This window comes from Trachinotus anak, unplaced genomic scaffold (assembly GCF_046630095.1).
Source record: "Trachinotus anak isolate AG129_WGS33_773 ecotype Australia unplaced genomic scaffold, CSIRO_AGI_Tana_v1 ptg000021l, whole genome shotgun sequence".
In the NCBI taxonomy this organism is placed as follows: Eukaryota; Metazoa; Chordata; class Actinopteri; order Carangiformes; family Carangidae; genus Trachinotus; species Trachinotus anak.
Genome location: NW_027273872.1, coordinates 3,123,224 through 3,149,127, shown reverse-complemented (window position 1 = coordinate 3,149,127; position 25,904 = coordinate 3,123,224). Strand labels below are relative to the sequence as shown.

Below are 25,904 nucleotides of genomic sequence, written 5' to 3'. Positions count from 1 at the left end.
GTGACATTTCTATGTAGAAAACTGGAAAATTTGTGGTCACGTTTTCAAACGCGTTGAGAAATCGGGGATTGCTTATCTGCTTTCTTTCTGAGAGTAGAGTGAGGAGACTGAAACCACTCCTTTGTCACTCTTTGTCGATTTGTTGATTCGTTTAAGGACTGGTAGCAGGGGGAAACGGCCCAGCTACCTGGTGGTTTAAGGCCGACGTACACATGGTGACTCTGGTTAGTCAAGAAATAGCTCCAACACACACAGCAACTCCCCCTAAAACTACAAACAGACCCTTATCCTCAGCGGACACTTTGACACTCTCAAAATAAGAAAAGCGCAAGTGTTACTAATAACATTTACAATGGCTCTGTTCTATCAAAATGTCCTGACAGTGTGACAGGGAGCCAGCATAAACAGCACCAGGACCCTGAAACTGAAGCAGCTAAATGGAATTCAGCCATCGCTCATTTTATTATTTACAACTCTTTTTCTTTTTCCTATTGTGACGTGAAAAATAAGATACAATCTGTTTATCTTATAAGTGTAGTTTTGGACTTTGGACATGCTAAGCTAAGCTAACTGCCTCCCAGCTATAGCTCTGCACGAACATGAAAGTGAAACAGCGATATGTTTTCACAAGAGTCAAATCACAGGTTGTTGCAGCCCGTGGTTCAAGTGCAAAGATGTCGCGGTTTCATATTGAGAGTTTAATGTCTGATGAAGATCTATGGAAATCTCCTACACACCTGTCTATCAACTGTGCATTACATAATATTTACTTCAATACTCAATTATGAAAACTGGAGTTCAGTTGTCAGCTCTGTTCAGTTAACTGTGATTCTTTTTATTGTTAAAGGGGGTTGGCTGTTTCTTGTAAACACAATGGCACCATTGACCCACTGACCGCTCACTCCCAGGCAGTCAATTGCACAACATCTCATTACAACGAAACCCTGGGGTCTGTCATGCAGGATATGCACAATGACAGCACCATGGAGCTGCTGCTGGTCTCTCTGTCTTCTGCCACTCCTTCTGGCCCTGAAGATACACTCCGCTCATTCGGCTCCTGATTTCTCCCGTAAGTGCTTTGTTTTTTTATATCACTAATTGCTTCTGTTAGAGAAAGTCAGAATGCTGACCCATTACTTTTCAGTTGTGTAGGAAGCTTCACAGAGACATTCAAACACTCCCTAATTTATCTGCACATCCTGCTTTCCAAACAGCTGGTGCAGCTCATGCTGAGGGACCAGAATCAGGGTGAAGAGGCTGCTGAGCAGGTCCTGAACTTAGATATTCACAGAACAGAACGGGATCCTCCCACAGTGATAAATAAACGACAGCTGAGTTGGTTTTATATTGAGCTGTTTTGTTGTTTGAACTGTGTGACTGATAACATTATGTCAACAATGACATATTCAGACAAAGCCAAAGGTAGCTTTTGTCTCAGACACTGTCGCTATCATGATCCTGGCAGACATCTCCATTTTTTGTGTGGCTGCAGGCTCTGAGGAGCCTCATTGTGACTGAGTGCCTGGTACCGCCTCGTATTTTCTCCCTTGGGTGTCAAACTGCCACACACACACACACACACACACACACACACACACCCACACACATGACAAGGGGGGTGGGGGGGAAGCACAGGAAACACACATGGGAGGGGAGACTTACCTCAGTGTCTATGTTCATTGTCGTGGATGTTTGTATGTGTGGTCATAGTCTAAATAATGTCTTGGACAGCTACACCCAGGGACTGAGACACCACCCAGGCGGCAACCAGGACTGAGCTGCGAGGGCTAAAAAAAGCGGGTCACAGTATTGACTTGAGTTTTTTTTAGCTTTATTTATTTTTGCACAATTTAAAATACACATAAAAAGACAAAGGAAACAAAAAGCAGACGGTGCAGGGGGAGGCAAGAAGCCCGGTGTGCTTATTTAAGGCCTTCATCTAAATAATACTGAAATATCACAAAATTATAAAAATACAAAATGAACATACAAGAAATAACATGACTGCATGAAAATGATGAGAAACTAATAGATTCTAAATATATTTCATAGAATTAACAGCAATAATAACAATACTATAAAAATAAGAGCTGAAAATGGGAGAATTTGACATGTATGAGTTTAACTCCATGAGCAATAGTAATAATACGTCAATATGAGCAAAGCTAATTATGAACAATGGATTTCTAAATTATGTGTTACTATATAATTAATTACTACTTTACTAACATGAGGAAAAAATTGTCTTGACAGTAATAAATCAAATCTGAAAGTCTTGTTGTGTTGCAGTGTTGATACTTTTAAAAGCAAACTTAAGACATACCTTTTTAATGTGGCTTTTAACTAGATCTTATTCTATTTAAGGGGACATTATTTATTATCTGTTTTTATCTCTACTACTTTTATTATTCATTTTGTCTTATTGCAATGTATTTATTCTTCTTTTCACTGAATTGTCTTCTAAGGTTATATTATTTTATTCTGATGGATTATCTCTTAGTATTTATCTTATTTATTTTTTCCATTTTAACAATGTCTTATTATTATTTATTATTTATTTTGTTTTAAGTTATCTTTTAGTGTTATGTTATTTTATTGTGATATATTTATTTTATGGATTATCTCTTTGTATTTATCTTATTTATTTCCTCCATTTTACTGCTGTGTTTTATTTATTTTAGGCTGAATTTAACATTTTAATCTGACCTCTGGTGTTTCCTCATTATGATGTCTTGATGGCATTTCAGTCTTTATTTCATCGTATGAAAAGTGCTATACAAATCAAGTCTGATTGATTGATCGATTGCTGATGTAAGACAAACAGGAGTCATTTTTATCTATATATCAAAAAGGTGAGTAACACATTCAACCTCTGTGTTTGAGTGAAAACCTGGTGAAATTAGCATCATCTCATGTTCTCTTCTAGTGTATCTTCACAGTATTCTGAAGAACCACACGGCTCATGCATGTGAAGGAGACATGCTCATCATCGAGTGTCCCCCCAGGACGTCTGTGGCGGTCCTGTCAGCTTTCTACGGGCGACGTGTTCCTAATCAGCATCTGTGCCCCTCTGCAAACACCAACACAACTGTGGAGGAGGACACAGCATGCACTTCACCGGTCGCTATCGAGGTATAAAAGCCCCAGTGAGATGAATGTGAACTCAGTCTTTGTTTTAGCGAAGCACCCTGCCCTCTTAAAATGAGTGAGTCACACTGCAGATGACAGTTAGTCAACATGATTTCCTGCCTCTGCAGAAAGTGCTGTCAGAGTGTCAGGACCGGCGTTCCTGTCACATCCCCGTCCTCAGTCCCGTGTTCGGACAGGACCCCTGTCCACTCACCAGCAAGTACCTCCTAGTCTCCTACAAGTGCAGACCAGGTAGGCCACTGAGCTCCTCTGTTAAATATGTGGACAGTAACATCAACTAAACACTAATGATCAGTGTCAACATGTCAGTGTGGTGGTGATGGTTTGTCTTTTATTTACTTTAATTGATAGTATTTAATTATCAAACTGTGTGTTTTACATGTTTAAATCTATCACTGCACGTCCAGGATAGAGTTTGACAAAACAATACACACTCAAGATCCTCTTACTAGTTTCGTCCTGGGCTTTTAACCATGCCACACAGTCTTCACCAACAGACTCAGTTATGTGCTGTATCTGTAGACATGTGAGTTCAGTAGCTGTTAGGATTTCATCAATTGCTCTTTTAGGATTTCTTATTTATCTCACTCATCATAACAACAATGAAAAATCCATCCACTAAAGAAGATCGTTTGCTATCGTTGAAAGCTATAGAGGAACATTACTTAGTATTTATATGTCAAACATTGTATAGTTTTTATTTTGGAGCTATTATTACCACTGGTTTCTGACCATTTAAGTAATGTTTGAATATTTGTGAGGTGGGGCATCAATCACAGATCAGGCTCATGTATGTACATTAAAACATGTTTTGCCTGCTGTAATGACTCCTCCTCTCCATACTGGCCACTAAAAGATCCCTGTGTAATGGGACAAAATCCAGAGTCCTTGTCCTGTGATAAAATGTATTGCACAGTTTATCTGAAGACAATATGAAGCCTCAGCAGTCTGAGTTGGATAAAATCAGGGGGATATCTTCCAACGTTATCATCTTTTTATTCAAGGGTCACATTGCATATACTGGAAAATACCCACTTAATTTGTCGAATCTTATACCACATAGTAAAATACACACATAACACCCAACAATAACAACTCTGACAGGGATAGTAGACATGATTTCCACTGTGCCGAAGCTGCAGTGACATATGTGATTTCAAATAAAGTAATGAGTTAAAACACTTGAAAAAAAAAGAAGTCTAAAATGTTCCTGAAAGGTGCTTTGCTACTGTAATATGTGCATATTTATGTCCTCAGCTGTAAGATCATGCCATCTGTTTTTCAGAGCACCACCGCACAAGACTGGTGTGTGAAAATGAGCGTCTGAGGCTGACGTGCAAAAATGACACCGTCCTCGCCATCTACTCGGCCACGTTTGGCCACCTTCTGCACGGCAGTCCTCACTGTCCTCTGGAACCTGCATCACAAACTGACATGGGTCTGAAACAGGCTCTTAGGCATCATCTAGTGGCCAAACATTGGAAGAAATATCAATTGTTCAAATCTTGATCAAAGCTTAGACATGAAGTCAGATCATAATCGTACAATGCTACATTTATTTCTGCATTCTAATTATTTATTCATTCATCTCAATTTATTGCAGAGTGTCTGTCACCTTCAGCTCTGAGGAAAGTGTCACGCAGGTGTCACGGCAGAGCGAACTGCTCAGTCCTGGCCGACACTCAAACCTTTGGGGACCCCTGTTTCCCCGGCACCAGGAAACACCTGCGGGTGTCCTTCACTTGTGGTGAGAGACACAGGGTGTTACTGCTTGTAACTGAAGCAACATGGTTTTCTGCTTCATGTAAAAATCTCTCATTTCCTCTTTAGTTCCGCGGTATCTTCTGGAAGATGTGGGTCGAGGGTCAACCGATCCTTTCATGATTTCGGACTACACACATGGTGAGAGTGAGGCTGAATATTCACAGGTTTTAAAGCAAGCAGCAGTGTTTGGCTGGTGTCTGAGCCCAGGCCCCTCTCACCTGCAGGTGGATGGTACACTGGCCCCACCTACAGGCCTCAAAATGTGCTCTTAACCAACTCCCTGGAGATCATTGAAAAAATATTGGGTATGTGCACTGAAGCCTGTGGATCTCAGGCTGGGGCAACATGTACAGTTCATTGTTGTAGATCATATTTTAAAGGGCCGATACAGGTGTTCTTGCACATTATTTTGCACATAAATACTTAGTATTACTGCTGCCTATTTGTAACCTTGATCTGATATTTGCTGTATCTTTTATTATATCTTGGGTAAATGCATAATATTACACAGCTGTGCAGCACCAGGGTGCAGTGATCCTGCATTTAAAATTAGTTGAGCACTTTAAACATCTTTGACAGCTGAGTAACTCAACCTGCACCACAGGCCTCCTTTGATGGTTTCGCAGTTTTTGTAAATCTGTCGAGGAGTGTCAGCGTGGATTGTTGTTTCAGAAAGCTTTGGAAATGTGTTAGACAGCCTCTTTTATCTGGAGGATGACGTTTAAACTTGGTTTCCACCAGAACAGCTCAACAACATCAACTTAACCTGAAAAATACAGTGAAAAAAAAGATGGCAGGTGACTGTGAGCAATGTAGGGGAACGCTGGTAGGTGCCCGCTGGCCCATTGTCTCATCATCTGTCTATGTGGATTCATTTGTCAATATTTAAGATGAACAATGAGCAAATATGGATTCTCAGACAAAATTAATGCGTACTTCAATACCTTTTGTTTGACGGCTGTAAAGTGTCCTACCACCCCTGCACATGAACAGTTTGACAACTTTCCAGTGTTTTCAACTGCATTACGAGGCACTAATAATGTAACACTGACAAAATATATCAAATCAACGAAATGGTCCCTGTGAACAATCACCTATTTTGAGCTGATGCTTTTGCAAGTTGATTTTCATAAAATACTGACAGGAGAAATCTGCAGCAGGTAGATTCATCAGTCTAAAACACCTTCTTACTACAAAGTACAGTTTATATGATTCTTGGCTAACACAGGCAAAAACACCTGTATGGTCTTCCAGTGGAAATTTTGGTGCAGTTTAATTTGCTAATTCGCTGTGTCTAATACCAATGTATCTTGAGGCTAGTTTGACCCATGATCCTCTCTTGCCTCTCTTCCAGGTCTACCAGAGAAAGTGGCTCTGTATTTTGTTTCTGGCATCTGTGCTGGTCTGGTTTTCCTGCTCTGTCTGTTTGGTCTACGCTCCACACTAGTGAGAGATGTTAAAGATCTGGTTTCTGACCTGAACTACGAGCTGAAAGCATCTCGCAGACAGCGCAAGGAGCTCATGGAGGACCTCTACGATGATGAGGTCTCAGACACGTCGTCCTTCTGTCGGCTCACACAATCCTACCGCACAGCAGACATCTTCAGTCCTTCCACGTTGACGGTAGAGATGGTTGATCGCGGACTGGAACAGACAAGGGATCTGCCCAATGGAGACATTTGGCCACATCGAGACTCCAGCCCTTATGCCATTCACAAGATTAAAACCTACAACAACTGAGAAGGGGTCATGTATAAGTGAAGCTAATTCTACAGCATGCTCTGCCATGAAATTTAAGTTGCAGACTGACATTATTTTACTTAAATGAACATTTGTTTTACTTCTAAATGAACATAACTGTGCCTCCTCGTCTATGTTCTGTCATCAGAAAACATCATAAAATCCTAACATACTAGGTGATTAATTGTTATCAGGATAAACATCAGATGATGTGGTATTTACATTAATTCCAAATGTGATATTATTTTATAAAATGATATTGAGGTCTGAGCTCACATTTAGAAATAGTATTGCAGTGGACTGGACCACCAACACATCTCACACAGTGTCACTAGAACCGAACATTATGTGCCTTGTGAAGAGAGATGTTATGGCTGTTGTATTGGGTTGCATTACCTAATAAAATAAGAAGTGGCCACTGAGTGTGCAGTTTATTGCAGTGTAAGCAGATTGTATCAGTGGGGAGTAACGTAAGATCTTATGAAATATAGTTTTTATAGATTAGACTACTCCACAGTAAATACAAGCACAACTGAAACAAGCATTGTGCCGGTATCACTCCAGGGTCCTGGTAATTGTAACAGGTATCTCTCACTATTTTCTGAAATTTAAGAAGCCAAACAATCAATTGATAGATGGAGAAAATAGTCTGGAGATGGATCCATAATGAAAATAACCTTTAGTGGCAGCCTTTTATAAAATCTTTTTAATAATCGTCAGACAGAATAGTCAATTATATACAAATATAATATGCAATAGACTTGTCCGAGATAAACACTCTTTAAAACACAGTTTCAGATGTGTGAAATCTTTATTCTATTTGTGAAAATAACTTTTGGAGTGTTTATTTACACTTTCACTGAAGTAAATAAGTTTTCCCCACTAAACATCTGATTAGGACAACTTACACTGATGGTAATTTGAAGGCAGCACGGTGATCTACAGCCCGGATGTGAACATGATTATGAATTTTGCAGATGTTGCAGATGTTTTGGACGGTGTTTGTGGGCTGGAGGCTGCAGCCAGTCCTCGGTCCACACTCCGAGGCAGGAGGTGGCGTCCTCCCTCCTCGTACAACCCTTGGAAATGAAGCCGAAAAACACGGCGAGGAGAGGGAGTGAAGAAGTGGGCAGTCCACATACCGAAGTCTCTGGTGTCCGCGGTGCCGAATCCGCCGCAGACCGACGGCTATGCAGCCCGACCAGCCCGCCTGCTGACACCGAGCTGGGCGTGAGAGGAGCCGGATACTCGAAGCCTTCTGGCGGAATGGCGCACACTGACCGGGATATTTCGACTTCTCGGTCCCGTCGAAGATTGTGACCCCATCCAGCAGCAGCAGCAGCCACAGCAGCTGGCTAACGAGCTAACAAGCATTAGCTACCGACCGCTGAGCAGCTGTCACACCGGAAAGGCCGTCGGTCGCTCCGCCGGGTGGGATTCAACTGTCCCTGCCTGCACCGCCCGGACCGAACCGACAGAAAGGCGCTATAGCCACTGATAAACTGCTATTCATTTTATGTCGGTAAGAATGGACACACCTGTGGGAATATGCAAGGAGGAGTGCTTGGCAATATCCTTTTTTGAATTAAGTTACAACCTTTTTTTTAATGTGTCTTTTCAGTTTGCTTTAGCCCGTTGGCTAACGTTAGCCCCGGTTATCGTTAGCTAGCCAGCTAACTTGAAACCATTTGATAACAACATAGGTAACTAGCTTATATTTTAGTAGCTAACATTGAAGCTAATGCGAATTTAACAACCTTTATATAGACACAGTTACTATTTGATTCAGCTCACTATTAACCATGCCACTATAACCAGTCTCTTCAAATTAAACCCACTTGTTAATGAACACAGTAACGTTAGCCGTGATTTAATTTAATTTAGCTTTAGCCATATTAGCTGCCACTGAACTGCTTTCTCTCTTTTGTCACATTTATCACATTAATTTGCCTCCTAATTTTCAATGAGCATGGCTTCTTCTAACAGAGATCTTCACTTCTGAGTATCTCCTGTCTAACCACACAAATACTAACTTAAAATTATTTGTGGATTAATTGAAATAAACATCTCAGTGCTTGTGATGTGTTCAAGCGCCTGTCTCATCCTCATTCACAATAATTCCTTGATTGTGCTGCTCACACTGTGAGAGGTCAGGAGCTGAGGTCTGGCCAGAAGGAGCCCAGACTACTGTCACTAATTGAGCGCAGTGGAGAGTTTATGTAAGTATCAGAGAACCTGGTGACTGAAAATTAATGTATTTCTGTCAGGCAGTAGGTAAATCTAGTGAGATGTCAATGTTCATCCGAGGCTCTGCTTTATTCTGATGAAATCCAAGTTTCTGACAGCTCTGTGTGTTTTGAAGTTAGTTGCTGGCTGTGATACATCTGAAGTGTCAGATCAGGTCTCTTTTATATTTTCAGCAGGCTTCGGTCGACATGCACCAAATAGATGTGTTTGTTTTTACAGGCTTTTGAAATATTGTGTTTAGTGTAAAAAATAACGTGAATCACGGTAGTTTCAATTGGGTGTGTACCATGACAAGGTCACACTGAATAATTGACAAGCTGATTTAGATTGTACCTTTTGATTATTGTGTTTTAGGGTTGGTTGTCTTGTCTTATCTGATGAATACATTTTATAGTGAATGACATTAGATAAGCATTATATTGTTGGAGTCAGATGTTGTGGCTAAATAATCAGATAAGAAGGTCAACTAGAATAATACCAAAACGGAAACATTTAGCATTTTTCCAGATGAAAAGACAAGAATACCTTGGCCAAATGCAGCATGTGTGCACATGAAACATACGTTGCATCACAGAAATTTGCAGTGTCAGGTGTCTGGTAGCTTAACTGAAAGAAACCTCTTGCTGTAGGAATCAGTGTATCTTCCTCCTCAGATGTCAGAGTCAGCTACAGGGTAGTGCTGACCATGGGAGCTGTAGTGATTTGTTTCAGTGTTACATCAACAGGATTTCAACCTAGGTCCTCCAGCTGATGGGAAGGGCTTTCTACATGCACACACCAGCCTGTTGCCAAATCAGATTTGTTCTCAGCTGGGAGTTATCCGTTAGTCACATGCGCAAAATCTGACGCTGTTTTCTTGTCAGCTCTTTTTTATTTTGTGAAAGAGGATGTTGTGGGTGATGGAATTGGGTGAGTGAAATCATCACTTTTGGATGTGTTTGTAGCAGGTTGTGGTGTGCACTAGCGTTAGAGAGAGAGCAATTAGTCCCACCAGTAGCCAGCTCACTACTCATTATCCAGAATTCCTCCACTTAGTCCTGGACCCTAATAAGACTCACATGGGCACACAAGCTACGTGCTCAGCTAACCGTGTTAAAACAACACACACTAAACTCAGGAGCAGTCCTGACAGGGAAAATGGTCAAGAGTTACAGAAACCAGGTGTTATATAACATACATCTCTCATCTTAAATACCATCATGAATTGAAACAGTCTAAAGTGTTTTTTTTTTAACTCATTTTGCATTTTTGAGTTAAGTCAATGTGGGTGAGGATGTACTTGTGACCATCTGCTGTCTTTGCCAGTGCAGTTTTTCTTGTGTTATTGTTATGATTTTTGAGACCATTCTGTTTGCTAGAGAGGACTGATAATTGAAGCTGTGAACGATAGCCTCAAAAATAAACATTAAGTTCAAGCAAGATGCCTGAGAGTGTCAGTTAAACCCGGACATCATGAGTTTCCCCACATTCGTATTTAATTTATTTTATTTTATCCTTGTGGAGCGGATGTCCTGTGTCATTGGTTGTCATGTAGCTGACAACATCAGAAGAGCCCTTGCTGATTATGGTTAAGTCCCTCTGACACACTGGGTGCAGCAGGGCTGAATCATTTCCCTCTCAGCAGTAATCAGACTTACTGTGCAGTCGACGGGAAATGTGGGCAGTGCCCAGCGTGCTACTTTGACCCTGGCTGTTTGTCAGCCATTGTTAGAGTGAAATACAACCCTGCCTACATTAACCCACATCACAGGTTTCAAGCTAGTTATATTGACTAATAAGCTCCTCTCAGTTTGTTCTACGCTCTTACAGTGGACATTTGTCAACAAAACAGAATGTCTGTTAGTTCATTTTGTGCCATTGTTTGCTTATTCAACTAAAGTAACTGAACTGCTAATTCGACTGTAGGAGACTTTTGCATGTGTGCATGTGCAAGATTTCTGAAAATCTTAAATTCACATTTTAATCACTTGATAGTTATAATCTAATCCTAATAATACACCCATATTGCATCTCAAATGTCCAGTTATTCTAATATTTTCATATTGAATGCTGTGCATGAAACAGTTTTCATTGCAAGAGAATGGCTGTAATGAGAAAAAAGAGATATCACTGCTGCTTGTCTGTCTGTATTTATGTTTTCTTTATGGTCTTAAATGATATTAAAACATCACAGAGCGGATGTTCGGTGTTAAGTGTTGTTAAGTGTGAGTCTATGCTGTTCTCATCCAGACTGGGTGTTTTGGCCACCCCTGATGCTGTTGTGTCTCGTCCAGTGGCTCAGCTGTCTATACCCATCAATGGTAATTTTGAAATTGTGCGAGGTACGTGACCTTTTTTTTTTTTTTTTTTTTTGTTCTCAATATCAAAATCATAGTATCACTTATTTTGGATATGCTTAGTATAATCAGATATTAAAGATATTTGAAGTCACCAACTGATACAGACTATTCTCCATTTCTGTGTATTCTCCTGTAAGATGTCTGTGATTCCTGTCCAGTAGTTGCAGCCTGACCTTACATTCTGTAACCGCTACTTATAGTAGTGTTACTGTTTACACTGGGTTCATTGCACCATGGTGTAAAAGTTCAGGCAGGACTCCCTTTGTAGTCTGAAGGGCAAAATTTAAAAATTAACACAACAGCAAGAGTCTGTTGAAATCATTAATAGCACCACAGTGGTTTACTACCACAACAGACCTTCACACTGCATTGACACTGTCTGAGCGCTTGTTCCTCTTTCATTTCAGAAGCTGAAGAAGCTCTTCTTATTGACTTCTCAGTAGATGGTTAGTACTTTTTTTACCACTCCTCGTGTTAAATAATTCCTCTTTCAGCTTTGTTTTCAGATTAGGTTTTAGTCCTTCAAGCAAGCCAGAAAAAATAAAATTGGCCTGTATTGTGGCAACAAGAGAGAGCTAAAACATGGCATTTATTGCAAGACAGACCCTATTCAACCATATGACATTTTTAGAGCATGCCCTCAGCTAAATGTCTTTATTTAGTAGCACACATGGGTCCTGAGTTGCTAGGCCTTGCTGAAAGAATGCTGAATTGGTTCATTGTTAAATCACTTCCCTTTGTTTTGGAGACAGTCTGCATTTCTAATGTGTTTGCAAAGTCTGAAGGTGCCCAAGATGTGTGTGTTTTCTGTGCCCCTCTTAAGCCTTTGTAAGGATACGAATTAAAGGCGAAAAAGCCCCAGAGCTGCTGTTGGAACTACAGAATGATGATCGGACTCAGACTTTCTTTGCCCAGGTGAAGAGTGCTCAGCAGCAAGGTAAGACTCCACTGTCTTTCAATAGACTAAAGCAGTTGGATGTTTAATTATTTAATCACTCATCTAACATTTATTTGCAGAGAGTGGACACTACTCGCTTATTCCCTGTGTATTCCTACCACAGTGGTGGATGGACACATTTTCCTGCCATTTTTGAAATCAGATACAAGTTAAATTGTGCCAGGCCAACTCTGTGAATGGGGCCAGAAAGTAGTAAAGCTCATATCACTATACTTTCATGCCTACATTTGTTTTTATCAGTGTAACTGATACTCTTCAAATGAATGGGCAAACTTTCATAAGCCCCCCCCACCAAAATTACTAGATGTGGCAGTGAGTCCAGTGTGACAGTATCCCTGCAAAGTAGTGGCAATTATGTGAGAGTATTTTGAGTTAGTTGAAAAAAAGACACATGATGTATTTTTTTATGTGCTACTTTTTCTTTTTTGATGCATCTTTGATCTACGTATGTTTTCATAAACACCGTGGAGAGAAAACCTGTTCACCCAGTTTCACCATTACCACTATCATTTGCAGTCATTCCCTTTTTAATAATAGTAACCTCTCATAGTTATCAGTCATACTACAGTGCAACCCCCTTCAGTCTTTTGAGCAACAGGCCTCTACTTCCTTTAATGACAACATAGCTCTTCTGGGTGTTGGCTCATATTTACATTGAGAGAGGTCACTTGAAACAGGGTGTGAATTTACTTAAGTAAAGTCTAAGGTTTCATAATTCATATTACCTACACGGTAGCTTTGTTTGTTTTTCTTGTCTAATTTTTACACAGTTTAAGATAATCTCTGGGAAGACGGTACTACTGCTTGAGTGAGGTTGATTTGAGTCTGGATCATGGTGTGCTTCCTTCTGACAATGCTGTTTAATCTTCTCAGTTGAATCCAAACTCACAAAACCCAAAGCGATGGAGCCCGTCGCCCCAACAACCCCGAGAGGTCCAGTCCCCATCCCACCGCAAAGAGCGAACAAGACTGTTAACTCTGTGGGCTCTGAGGGAGTTAACCCATCCAAATCTGCCAGTGCACTGCCTGCCAACCTCAACAGCATCACATCAACAAATCAGACCAAGACAGGTAATATACAGATACACAGTGTTTACATTCAGAAAAATTAAATGGATGCAGTAATAATAGCTGGTGTGAAAACAAAGCCCAAAACATAACACTTTCAGTTTTAATTTTTTTCCTCATTAATTTCTGTTGCTCTGTTCTGTTTTTGAACTCACTGTTATTTGAAGATCCAGTTCAGTCCCTTGCCTCCGACTTTGGCTTTGAAGACAACTTCAACCACGCTCTCAAAGTCGAGGAAAAGAAGAACCACCAGAATCGCATAGTTGCCTCCAGGGAGCCTCCTCCTGTTCCCCCTCTACCTCCTCGCAAAGCCTCCTATACTCCATCCAATCCTCTGCCTCCTACACCAGTCTCTAAAGAGAGGGCTGTCTCTGTACAGGCCAAAGACAACTCCTTAATCACCAACACCAAACCAGAGTAAGTTAACCTGTCAGGACAGCAGAAACACTGGAATCTGATATTTCATTACAAATATATTTTGTATCAGTTTAAATGGTTTAGATTTCATGCAGTGGCTGCAGTTACTGAGTGTAGATTGATGGGAAAAAAATGTCAATTTTATCTTTTTAAAATAAAATCTACAACAGGATTAAGTGTGAAAAAAGTGACAAGAGGCTCTGTATCCCAAAATGGACTATGCCCAAAATATTGCTGGTATTAATAATACCTACTTTTTCCATTCCAGTAATTATAGGTCAGGATTTGACCGTCTGGACAGGCCACCAACTTGGTGTGAGAGCCCCACCACCAATAGCATGAGACAGGCCATGTTCTCCAGCCAGGCAGGACAAAGAGAATATCTCATCAAACACCGCCTGGGGAAGAAGGAGAACGAATATGTGGACATCCAGACCTTTAAGTAAGAGGATCATATTTATTCTGTATTTTTGATTTTGTATTATGTGATTATACAGGGGAACTTGTAATTAAAAAATGCAGAGGATTGCTTCTTCCACCACTAACTCTTCGCTGTGTGTTTTCTTCAGGTTTTTCACAGGTACATGGAATGTGAACGGCCAGTCTCCAGACAGCAGCCTTGAGCCGTGGCTCTGCTGTGACACAGACCCTCCGGATATTTATGCTCTGGGGTCAGTAAGAATTAATCACAGCACTTTACTGACTATGAAGTTGTGCAAAGTTGTCGTCTTTTCTTGTTTTAATAACAACCAGTATGATGACTTGGTTTATGACTTTAGTTTTCAAGAATTGGACCTGAGCACTGAAGCTTTCTTCTACATGGACTCATCCAAGGAGCAGCTGTGGGTGGAAGCTGTGGAGAGAGGTTTGCACCCAAAAGCCAAGTACAAGAGGGTGGGTAGGGAGAACTGCCTCCTTAGAGATAAATCAATACTTTCTAGGACTATTGGATCTTGTCGTGTTGATGAAAGCATGATTTTCATGTTAGTAGGACAGAACACACATGATATAGGCACTAACTTGATTTTTTTTATGTCTACAGGTTCGGATCATACGACTAGTTGGGATGATGCTTGTTGTCTTTGTCAAAAAGAGTCTCAAGAGTCACATCAAAGAAGTGGCTGCCGAGCACGTGGGGACGGGAATCATGGGGAAAATGGTTTGTACACATGAAATTTACTAAATACAACTCTTTGTTCATGGTCTAATTTTTCACTTAATATCACTGGAATCTATTACAGTGTAATGTGTTTTTTTCAGATTGCAGTATTTGCTGTACACTGCACTTTGCTTCTGTTTGATTTATGTAATATTAAACAAGTTTATTCCTGCATGAATTTGCCTAAATTAAAATATCAAACTGTTTAGATATCAAACTAACAGCCTGTCTTTTGTTTGTTTGTTTGTTGTTTTTAAATAAATTCTTTTGCAGGGGAACAAAGGAGGCGTGGCAGTGAGGTTTGTTTTCCACAACACTAGTTTCTGCATCGTAAACTCACATCTAGCAGCACACGTGGAAGACTTTGAACGCCGCAACCAGGACTATAAAGACATATGTGCCCGTATGACCTTCCACTTACTGGAATACCCTCCTCTCAGTATCGTCAAACATGAGTGAGTTCCTCTGTCATTCACTTTCAGAGTGAGATCATGGCTCTGGATTAATGTGCAAAGTCTGATTTTACACTTACTGGTAATGTTTGTATCATCAGTCAGTGATTTTTTTTTTTTTTTTTTAACATACAAAGATGTTTTTTTTCTAGCATTCTGCAATACCACTAAATTAATTATATGCTAAAAAGTTCTGATTACTTAAAACACTAACTGAATCAGTGTTACTGTCTTTAGTAGCTTTACAAATATGAGCTATAGACTACAATTCTCTTTGACAGGATTCTAATGTTTGTGAGGATAATCATATTCACTGTAAAATTGTTGGTCTAATTCTCCTCTCTTTTTGTGTGTCAGTGTCGTAATCTGGCTCGGGGATTTAAATTATCGTCTGTTCCAGTACGACGCTGCTGAAGTCAAACAGCTCATTGCTCAGAAAGAGCTAAAGAAGCTTCAGGAGGTTGATCAGGTGAGACTGTCATCAGCTCAGTGTGTTTTCTCTACTTTTATTTGTTGTGCACTGACAAGTAATAGCTGGAAGAGAAAAGGAATTTTAACTGTACTTTTAACTAAAATACAGACACATCGCCCCCACTACAGTTTGTGTGTCTATAATTTTTAGTTTTAAAAGTATTACTTGAATAATTTACCATGTATCAAATTGGTTTGACATAAAATAAGTGAATTTTGGACTTGGGTGAGGTTGTTAGGCTGTAACTCTAAAGTAGCTGCACAGTATAGTAAACTATGGTAAAATATGCTTGTTTGTATCAGTTATCTGTGCTTGAGTTTTGAAATTATCCCATGTGAACTTGTGTAAATGTGTGACAGTATATATTTCTTGATAAAAGAAATGAGGCCAATACATAAGACAGCTGTTTTGAAAACATCATTATTACATGTTACTGTAATTTGTAATGATTTCTTTTGACAGTAATTAAGGATTTAGTTTTGACTCTTACAGCAACTAATACTTGACAATGTTGCCACTTTTTATGTGAAGCTGAACATTCAGAGGCAGACAAAGAGAGCCTTCACAGACTTCATGGAAGGAGAGATTAACTTCATTCCCACGTACAAGTATGATCCAAAAACAGATCGATGGGACTCGAGGTAAAAACATATTCCCCTGTTGTATCTGTTTTATAATAACTGAATACACAACTCACTCCAGGATTTGTACAGCTTTTGCCAACTTGCCCTTAGTTTCCCTTTTTCTTCTTTGGAATCCTGATTAGATTTTGTGAGTGAGGAAGTGTTTTCTGGCCTTTTTTTGCTGTACTGTTACATTAACAGAGTCAACAATACTGCATTTGAGTCTGATGTCTGACCCCTGACTTTGCTGCTGAAATTGCAACTGTTTCCTGCAGTGGGAAATGCCGTGTCCCTGCTTGGTGTGATAGAATTCTTTGGAGGGGCAACAATGTCAAGCAGCTCAAATACCGAAGTCACATGGAGCTGCAGACCAGTGATCACAAGCCTGTTAGCTCTCTCTTCAGTATAGGGGTAAGATGTTATCTTGTCAAATAAAACACCTTAAACGGAAACTTTGGTTAAAATATCCAACGTTCTGCTATTTATTTTCAGAGCGTGTAAGAATTTGGTATAATAAATGTTTTTTTTAATAAAAATCATCAACCTATGTGTTTGTGTAACAGGTGAAGGTGGTAAATGAGGTGCGACACAAAAAGGTGTTTGAGGAGATTGTTCGAGCGATGGACAGAATGGAGAATGATTTCCTTCCATCTGTATCTCTGAGCAGGAGGGAGGTAAGAATGAAGTCCTCACATACATCATACTAAGTGTATGTTTCCTCCTCCTGATATAAAATCAGACACTAATAACCTTTAAAAATCAAAAACAGAATAGTCTGTAGTAGTTTCTCCTAAAGTTTGTAGGATGAGCTTACGGAGAGTCTGTTATTAATGTTTCTTCTTTTTCGTTTTCCCTCAGTTTGCATTTGAGAATGTCAAATTCCGGCAGCTTCAGAAGCAGCGCTTCCTCATAACAAATGATGGGCAGGTCCCCTGTCATTTTGCCTTCATTCCCAAACTCAATGACTCACAATACTGCAAGCCATGGCTGCGTGCCGAGCCAAGTGATGGATTCTTAGAGCCCAGTAAGTCCTTTTATCTTAATATAAATATGTATGTAGTTATGTCTTCAGGACATCTTTGTACTGTGACATGTTTACCACTGAAATAGTGTCATTTTTTATATTGTGAAAGATAGTGCAAGTCAGCCTTGTTTATTTTTTCAGTTTAAACCAGTGAAATTAAAGTGAAAATGGTTCACATTAAAAATGAGAAGTTTTCAAATTATGGAATTCTCATTTGTGGTTTTATTTATTATTAATTTACGATGCAGAGGAGTAACAAACATGAACACCTTTTCTGATTCTGTGGGGCACCCATTTTTTATTGTTCCCCTTATCATTGTAAACTTTTTCTATCCTCATTTGTGAACAAGGTATTAGGGAAAAGTGGATGCTCAGTGGTCCAAACAATAACAGATAAATGCATAGTTCAAAATATGCTTGTTTCCTTGCAAGATAATGCTCCTTTAGTTTGCAATAGTTAAACAGTGCAGAGGTGGCTCCTCTGACAATGTTCTCATTATGCCTCTCACAAAGTTTCTCTGTGAACCTCTGACTTATCTTCCTGAGCAGCTGAGACCTTGGAGATCTATCTGGAGGTTTATGTCAGTAAAGACTCGGTCACGCTGCTGAACTCTGGAGAGGATGCCATAGAGGACATTCTGGTGCTCCATCTGGACCGTGGCAAGGACTACTTCATTACCATCTCTGGCAACTACCTGCCCAGCTGCTTTGGCACCTCGCTGGAGACTCTGTGCCGCATGAAGAAGCCCATTAGAGAGATCCCCATCACCAAACTCATTGACCTGGTGAGGGAAAGCTAATCCAGTGGTCATGAAGCAAAAAATACAATCAGACCAGTTTAAAGTAATAGGTTTAGTGAACAAAGACATATTTTCTTCAGATTAGTTCAAACCCTGATTGACACATAAACCTTCCTATGCACAGAGCCATTTAGCTCAGATTGTAATCTGAGGGCTGCTCCTCACTCTGTAGCTTCACCACCTGAAACCTGAGTGGCTACACGCGAGGATTTGTTCACTCCCTCAGGGTAAACTCAGTCACAGAGAGAGCCTATATTTGGAGAGCATAAAATGTCTCAACCTGTATATTTCTGGCCGTGAGGGGCCAAGGGAACGAGGAAGTGGCAAAAACATAGGAAGGGAGCTCCTAAAGAACAGGGAAAACTGACTCAGGTTAGACCCACTTTAGCCTTTTTCCTATTAATAGACTCTTAACATGATCACTTCTGTCTGCTTCTGTAGTGCTATTTTTGACTTAATCTGATTTTTCTTTGGAATATAGTGTTACTATCATTCAGCACTTCTTTATTTCTTCTAAACTGTTCCATTTTCCTTCTGGCCTGGTGTATTTGATCAAATGATTTATGCAAAAACAATCCATAATCTCTCTATTTTCTTGATTGTGTTTATACACAGCACTTCTATCTACTTTATTCTTTCTTCTTTTGTTTCCCTTCATCGCCTCTCGTTGCCTTGATCATTGCTTTCCAACTCTTCACTGTGGTTGTGGGCTGACTTCTTGCTCAGGGAGAGGACAGCTACATGGAAAAGGTAAAATATTAACACAGATACTGATCAGGTATCAGTCAAAACGGGGTCGGTATCTCCATAGACTTCTGTGGTCATATCTGATTCATGACACTTTATCGACCTTCCTCAATTATTCATGTCATAAAAAGAATCTGGTTCAGGTATTATTAGACGTATATATCTACAATACCCCAGTGGAGGCTATGTCCAGTTAATGTATAACTTTAACCGTAAAGATTAAAATACTACAATACATATAGTCATAAAGTGGTTGGAGCACTAACTTGTTATTCTGTTGTTCAACAAGATGGAATGAAAAATATCTTTATTTGCTTTCTGAGAGTTAGATGAGAAGTTTGATACCAATTTCATGTCTGTATGTTCAGGAAGGAGTGAGAGCTGGAAGGTGATTAGGCTAGCTCCTACAACTACCTATACACCTACAAAACCTCAAAGTGTGGTTCAGCCTGACGTAAAACAGTGAAAGAGGCTGTGTTGCTTCAGGAACCAGTGAGATGAGATATCTAATTCAGGAAGTCCTGTTTGAGTAATGGATCCATGAGTTTGAAAGCTTATCAGATTGCAAAACACTACAGAGTGGGTTATAGTACTCTCATACAGGGTTTTATGACTCTGGAAAGTCTTGGCGGCAGTTATTTTATCTGTTGTCATGAGTATCGTGACGTAAACAGTAGAACGCGATGTTCACATTACAAAGCTGAATGATGTTACAATGCAGCCCGGCTACAGCTGAGCTCAACTTTGTTTCTGGACATAAACGGACCTCATTCAAATTAATGACAAGGGTGCATTCAAACGATTCAGTGCACAAATAGAAATACAAACACAACAATTAGTGATCTAAGTGGAGGTATTTGCTGTAACTATTTCCTGGAGGACAACATTTGGTAAACTTTAAAAGTGCTGGTAGGTGTATTTTTGAACTTCAGAGAGAAACAGGCTAACTATTTCCCCTTGCTTAAAGTCTTCATGCTAAGCTATGCTAATCACCTCCTCTCAATCAATGTACAGATACAAAAGTGGGGTCAAACCTCTCATCTAATTCTCACAAAGTCAGAAACGATGTAAGCATATTTCCTAAAATGTTGAACTAGTCTTTTAACATGCAGTGCTATTCAACTATAATATTGCACACTGGAACTTTACTGCTCTTTACAACTGCTACGATGTGGTTGTACAAGCTAATATGAAAAGTGAATCAGTGCAAACTCACTCTACATTTCAGAAAGCTGACAAGGGCAGCAACTGTTAACCCACAGGCTATCACAGACCATGCCTGCTTAGCTGTAATCTGTGTGTGTGGATCAGTCACCCATTAAATCTCCCCTCGCCCAGAGTACACCAGTCCAGTGAAAGTTAGACACGCACATACACACACATTAAATCTCATTTCACAGCAGGTCACCCTCATTGCACTGCTCCTTTATACACATGATTAAAGCTAATGAGCAGAAGTATTAGAGTCTGTTCAGCTCAGCTCAGACACTCATTTGAAGCCTAGCGACGAGTCTCTTCTTCCATTTGATAGCTTGTAACTGAAACAATATAGCAGCATAAATGAACACGGAGCCATTCAGAATATAAATTTGTCCCCATTTCATTACAATGTAGCAATTTAATACATTTTACGTTACTGCTTTCTTCGATTTGAATTCCCTCTGGACGATCCATCACACTGTAAATATCCTTAAGGATCACAGGAAAAGCTTTGTGTGTTAAAACATTTTAAAGAATACCACACTAGTTCTGCATGTTAGCATCACCCCACCATTAAAGGCCTACTCCAGTCTCTGCTGCCTTTATGTGCAGCCTCAATAGCTGTGGTTATTTTTGGATGTCTCTCATGAGTCTCGGGGATCCATTTGCAGAGACAAAAAGACTGTGATATCCAGCTCTTAGTAAAATGGCTCTTCTTCAGGTTTCCAGACCCCAGAGATAATCTTGACCTGACTGCTGCTTCTACTCCATTACTAATTGATCAGATGTGTAATGTGCAGTCATCCCAGTAGTCTCTGTTACACTGGAAAAGCCATATGAATTGCCCAGTATTGGGAATAACGTCATGAATTTAGATCTTTTTTCCTGTGGGATATTGGTATTTTTTATTAATCTAATGTGTCCTGTCAGGAAAAGTCAAAGGTGAACTTCCTGATGGTGGATGGCGCAAGTACCGAGGACAAACCTCTAAAGATCCCCAAGGAGGTGTGGATTCTGGTCAACCACCTCTTCACCAAGTCCTGTGATCAGGTGAGAAGCTGCCAACTAATGACGCAGTTGTGAGAATCGTTGAAATGATAAAACTGCTGGACTTTGAAGGAAAGGGATGTAGCTTTTGGCTGGACTGCAACAGCGCATTAAAAGTGAATCTCTGTTGATGACTGACTGAGTGAGTGATGAAGTTACACCATTGTTCAGCTGGCCGAGTGTTGGAGACAAAACTTTACTACTTTCCAGAGAAGAATCATATTGCCCCGTGAGCGAGAGGTCAGAGTTTTCTTCTGCAGGCACAGCTCTCTCAGTCTCATTTAACTGACTGCACAGCAGCTGACATATAAGTAGATGAACCTCTAATTTTCTGCCTGAGTGATGATTTTACAGCTAAATAATATGTGTACGGAGATTTTGTCAGACAACGTTGTGGTTATAAAATCATGCTACTGCTGCTTGTAGACGCTAAGAGGTTTAGTGGATAGACAAATGTATTGTTCATTTCACTAAATGACAATTGTGTCATAACTATGGCTTAAAATCTCACATCATCTAATTTCATATCATAAGACCCTCTTTATACTACATATACTAATATTATGCACCTTTATGTTGTTACACTTCAGGTGTGTTCAGACACAAAAGTGAAAGGAGTTTTCCCTCTGTCATTTATACAAATTTAACCACAGGATCATTTGTGCAGCCTGTTGTGAAACAGCTGATGTACCAGTTTCCCTTTCGACTCTCTTACTTTACCTCTTGTCTCTGTATGTTCACGCGTCACGCTGGCCTGGGCAAATTTGCATCTAATGGCATATTTCCATTGACTTTGCATGTCATCTCGCTGCCTCTAAAATTAGCCTCACTTTGTGTCTGAACACACATGAGATGTGTACTTGTGAGAACTGTATTAAATGTTCCAAATTTGTCTTTTTTTGTCTCTCAGGAGGACCTGTTCCAGACACCGGGGCTGCAGGAAGAGCTGCAGAGCATCATCGACTGTCTGGACACCAGCATCCCAGACTCCATCCGTATCCTCATTTATGAAGCCAGTCACACTGGCCCAGATTTCACCAAGACCCAGTCACTGAAATTTCAAACAACAAATAAAATAACAGACACACATGAACACTCACATACTTACTCAGTTAACACATGGACCCTGTTGTGTCTTGCTCATTAGGATGAGCTGATATGACTGTGGTGATAATAAAAGTAAGAATAATAATCGTGACTTTGTGATGTGCACATTGATCCCTGTTTTTGCTGATTCTTCCCTAACTCACCACATAGCTGGTTGTAACCACTCTGTAGCGGAGGCTCTGTTGATCTTCTTGGAGGCCTTGCCGGAGCCAGTAGTGTGTTATGAGCTCTACCAACGGTGCCTAGACTGCGCTCATGACAGCCGCCTCTGCAAACAGGTACGCTAGTTCTTACCGTTTACACTGCAAAATCTGATGTGTAGAAAATTAGGTGTCATTTGAATTGTGTTGCTTGCAGCTGCACAGACAAGAGTTCAGGGTTGAACATTTTTCTTTCTGACTAATCTGTGTGGAATTTGGTGGATTGCAGTTGATCTCCCAGTTGCCCCGGGCTCACCGCAACGTGTTTCGCTACTTAATGGCCTTTCTGAAGGAACTTCTGAAGCACTCACACAACAACAACTTAACAGCCAGCCTCATAGGTATGACACAGACACCTCCTATGTTGAGGTTACTGTACTACGGAGCTTAGTGAACAGTCTTGTTAACTAATTATCAAGTATGGTTGTTTTAGGCTAATTCCAATATTGATGCTATGATTTTTTTTTTTTTAAATCCAATAACGGCAGCTTTTTCATACAGATTGTTTTTTAGAGATGTGTGGTCTTGGTATTCATGTAGACTTTTTGACTTTTTACAGTTGAGAAATAAACTTGTCTCTCTGGTGGACAAACTCAGTAATGGAGACATCACTACTTACATGCGTACCCTTAATTGAACTCTTAAGTACCAGTACTAGAAGTTCTGAAATGGTACTCAGTGCCAACTGTACTTGTCATCTTAAATACATTCACAGGCAAAAGGATAATAACCTGCCTTTAAGGGTAACCAGGAAACAGTAGTAGCATTGTGGAAGATACAGTTGGTATTTTAGAGCATTTCTTAATCTTATGTGAGATGTTCTGCCAGTTACCCATCATCTTTATGGTAAAATCCCAAATGTTTGGCTACAGTGACATGAATGTTTACTGATGGTTGATGGGCTCACAGGCTTGACACTTACAGATCAGAGAGCACGCCATATTGTTTTCATGTATTTAACTTGATAGAAGACGAAGTTACAAAGTCTTTTTATATGTAGTTAAGCATTTTTCTTCTTTTATACCGTCTTGTTGTATTGTAGCTACCCTCTTTGCCAGTCTTCTCATCCGACCACCTCCCAACCTGGTGGGCAGACAGACACCACACGAGCGGCAGAAAGCCATCGACTTCATTCTGGGTTTCCTCATGGCGGGAGACGAGGAGTAATCGAGGTCAAAGGAGCCTCACAGCATCAGGTTTGGAACTGATTCCCAACCTGACCATATTTTGGCACAAGCTCTGGACCAGTAGGACACTGTGTGACACGATCCACTTGGTGTATTATCATCCTTTGGAGACCAATGCAACTGCTCTACACCCTACCTTTCAGAAACTCTCATGTTAGAGGTAACCCAGACTTCAATTAGAACTGTGATGATTTTGCAAAGTGTCATAGCTTCAATCACAGAATGACCGCTCACTGGATTTGGGAGCACTTGGCAGAGGTTTGGACCGATGCCTATGCACTTTCTGATGACCTAAAGGACCTGTGCCTCAAGACTAGAGTTGTCCTCGTCCTCAGCCGACCCCTCTTATTGTAGGTGCTCATGCCAAAATAACCCCTGAATAGTGAGTGGTATGAATGTGAAAACACTATGTATCCATAGATGCTAAGAAAAAGACTCAATTACACTAAAGAAAAGGAAACTCCTGTAGTTTTAAGAAGCAGACTGAATACAAGTATACTGTTGAAATGGGTTAGTTGTTGAAATCTGTCACTAAGAATGTTTAAGCTTAAGATAAATCATGACAATCATTAATTTTGCAGCATTTTAGTTGAGGGGACAACATTAAGATATCTGAAAGAATTATTTGTTATGTCCATTGTACTTTAACTGTTATTTATATCTTTCACATTTGCACCATCGGAACAGTTTTTGGTTCTTATTACAGTTTGGTTTATTTTCAGCTCTGCATCGTTTTAAAAAATGGAATAGGAAATTTTCAGCACTTGTTTTTATCATCCAGTTATAGAAAACTCTTTGTTGTGAGTGTGTGCTGTGTTTTTGTGTAACTTCAGCCGTGAGCCTTACATCTGGTTTTGCTAGTTCCTCCTGAGTTACAAAACAGGTCTGTTAACACACTAACTTCCTGGTCAGCCGGAATCGAGTGAAGCGTCACCCTCTGTGGCTTTCGATGTCTTAAATGGTGTAAATAATGCAGTAATTGTTGGTATGGTGGTGCAAATCTGTGATGTCATGTTTGTCATGAAGCTGGTACTGTCAATGTCTGTTTGTTTACGTCTTTTTCCTCACTCTGCCTCATCTGAAAGCTCATTATTCATCGATACCAAGAAACAGCTGTTGTTTTCCTCATAAAAAAACATAAATCCAGATGATTAATTATTGTTTTAAGTGATGCAGCATTTTCTGGGTGTAAGATTTAATGGCTCATTACTCTGCAGGATACAGCCTGTCTTTGTGCACCTTTCTCATTTGAGGATTTTTTTTTTTTTTTTTCTGTAGTCGCTGTTGCAAAACATGTCATGGTTATTGAAATAAGGAACTTCTATGCTTTATAGAATGAACAGTATTTCCTCTTTAACAGCTTTTCCCAATAGATGTCAGCATTAGCTTTCCCAGTTGACAAAAATAATCAAATTTATGACATTAGTTTACTTTGCTCAGTATCTCCTGCAATGTAGTGATGCCAGAAAATACCCAGAGATTTTCTTCTCACATGCTCCAGGAACTCTGCTTCAAAAATATATCTTATCTTTGGAGACAATATGAGCACATGACGTAATGTGACCACGCTGACAATCATGGCACTAAATCTAAAAAGGGGTAATCCTGTTAGGCTCCGTTGCTTTGTTCATGCATAGTTTATTCTGCCTTATCGCCATCAGAACACTAGATTCTTCTCTAGGCCTTAACTGAAACGAGCTTTGCCAAAATGTGGCCTGGGCCTGAAGGAGCAGTTCCTGGTGATTCAAATGTGGGAGAGCCATTATACAATAGCATTTAGTTATTCACTTTTTCTGTAGAAATACTACCCTCATCATGTCAAACAGAAAAATCAGTATAATCAGTAACCTCTGATTTTAGGTGTTGTCTTATGCCACTGTACCAACTGATGTATTTGTGTGGATTCATTGTGCTTTTTGTCTTCAGTTTCTGTTCAGAAAAATTAAGGTACATTTAAAGGTAAGCAAGGAAACACTTGCCCCTGTTTTCAACTTTGCAGATTTTTTGGTACTTTTAATTTATTTAACAGAAATAAAACTATGTATAAAGTTCTGTTGTGTTCTTTGTGGGAATCTTGTTGACGTCTTCATTTTAAGAAAAACATCAACTGTACAGCGGATTCTGGGGCTCACTCCTCACATGCATGGGAAATCGTTACCGGCTGATGTTCACACTATACTTAGTCTCCTCCGTGGCCGATGAG

The 25,904-nt window shown here is 40.0% G+C and overlaps 2 protein-coding genes across 10 annotated transcripts; both read left to right on the top strand.

Moving 5' to 3' along the window:
* The first annotated feature begins 910 nt into the window (after window positions 1-910).
* Window positions 911-7,072, top strand: LOC139606215 (protein eva-1 homolog C). Of its 5 annotated transcripts, XM_071458263.1 has the most exons (9): window positions 944-1,069; window positions 1,215-1,268; window positions 2,927-3,132; window positions 3,258-3,381; window positions 4,436-4,588; window positions 4,754-4,897; window positions 4,981-5,052; window positions 5,139-5,219; window positions 6,269-7,072. In XM_071458263.1, the coding sequence occupies exons 3-9, from the start codon at window positions 2,980-2,982 to the stop codon at window positions 6,652-6,654; spliced, it is 1,113 nt and encodes a 370-aa protein (XP_071314364.1). In that variant the 5' UTR covers window positions 944-1,069; window positions 1,215-1,268; window positions 2,927-2,979; the 3' UTR covers window positions 6,655-7,072. The 5 variants fall into 5 exon arrangements, with proteins under 5 accessions (XP_071314362.1, XP_071314363.1, XP_071314364.1 ...); XM_071458261.1 differs by lacking the exon at window positions 1,215-1,268 and having other exon boundaries at window positions 911-1,069; XM_071458264.1 differs by lacking the exons at window positions 944-1,069; window positions 1,215-1,268 and adding an exon at window positions 1,664-1,800.
* Window positions 7,073-7,783: 711 nt separating this feature from the next.
* ocrl (OCRL inositol polyphosphate-5-phosphatase) lies at window positions 7,784-25,752 on the top strand. Of its 5 annotated transcripts, XM_071457426.1 has the most exons (24): window positions 8,039-8,225; window positions 8,795-8,873; window positions 11,131-11,222; window positions 11,648-11,686; window positions 12,064-12,177; window positions 13,072-13,269; window positions 13,434-13,683; window positions 13,952-14,125; window positions 14,253-14,354; window positions 14,463-14,577; window positions 14,726-14,842; window positions 15,116-15,297; window positions 15,652-15,763; window positions 16,298-16,407; window positions 16,665-16,800; window positions 16,953-17,063; window positions 17,248-17,413; window positions 17,963-18,198; window positions 18,940-18,963; window positions 21,091-21,210; window positions 22,118-22,202; window positions 22,465-22,592; window positions 22,744-22,855; window positions 23,557-25,752. In XM_071457426.1, exons 1-24 carry the CDS (start codon window positions 8,171-8,173, stop codon window positions 23,679-23,681), a joined length of 2,982 nt encoding a protein of 993 aa, XP_071313527.1. In that variant the 5' UTR covers window positions 8,039-8,170; the 3' UTR covers window positions 23,682-25,752. The 5 variants fall into 5 exon arrangements, with proteins under 5 accessions (XP_071313530.1, XP_071313527.1, XP_071313528.1 ...); XM_071457427.1 differs by lacking the exon at window positions 18,940-18,963; XM_071457430.1 differs by lacking the exon at window positions 8,795-8,873 and having other exon boundaries at window positions 8,065-8,176.
* Window positions 25,753-25,904: the final 152 nt, after the last annotated feature.

Coding starts and splice junctions, on each gene's coding strand:
- ocrl (XM_071457426.1), top strand. CDS start 8,171: ATGTCGGTAAGAATGGACACACCTGTGGGAATATGCAAGGAGGAGTGC. Junction 14,355..14,462: donor CCGGATATTTATGCTCTGGG/GTCAGTAAGAAT, acceptor TTATGACTTTAG/TTTTCAAGAATTGGACCTGA. Junction 16,801..16,952: donor GCTCTCTCTTCAGTATAGGG/GTAAGATGTTAT, acceptor TTTGTGTAACAG/GTGAAGGTGGTAAATGAGGT.
- LOC139606215 (XM_071458261.1), top strand. CDS start 973: ATGACAGCACCATGGAGCTGCTGCTGGTCTCTCTGTCTTCTGCCACTC. Junction 5,053..5,138: donor GATTTCGGACTACACACATG/GTGAGAGTGAGG, acceptor TCTCACCTGCAG/GTGGATGGTACACTGGCCCC. Junction 5,220..6,268: donor GATCATTGAAAAAATATTGG/GTATGTGCACTG, acceptor CCTCTCTTCCAG/GTCTACCAGAGAAAGTGGCT.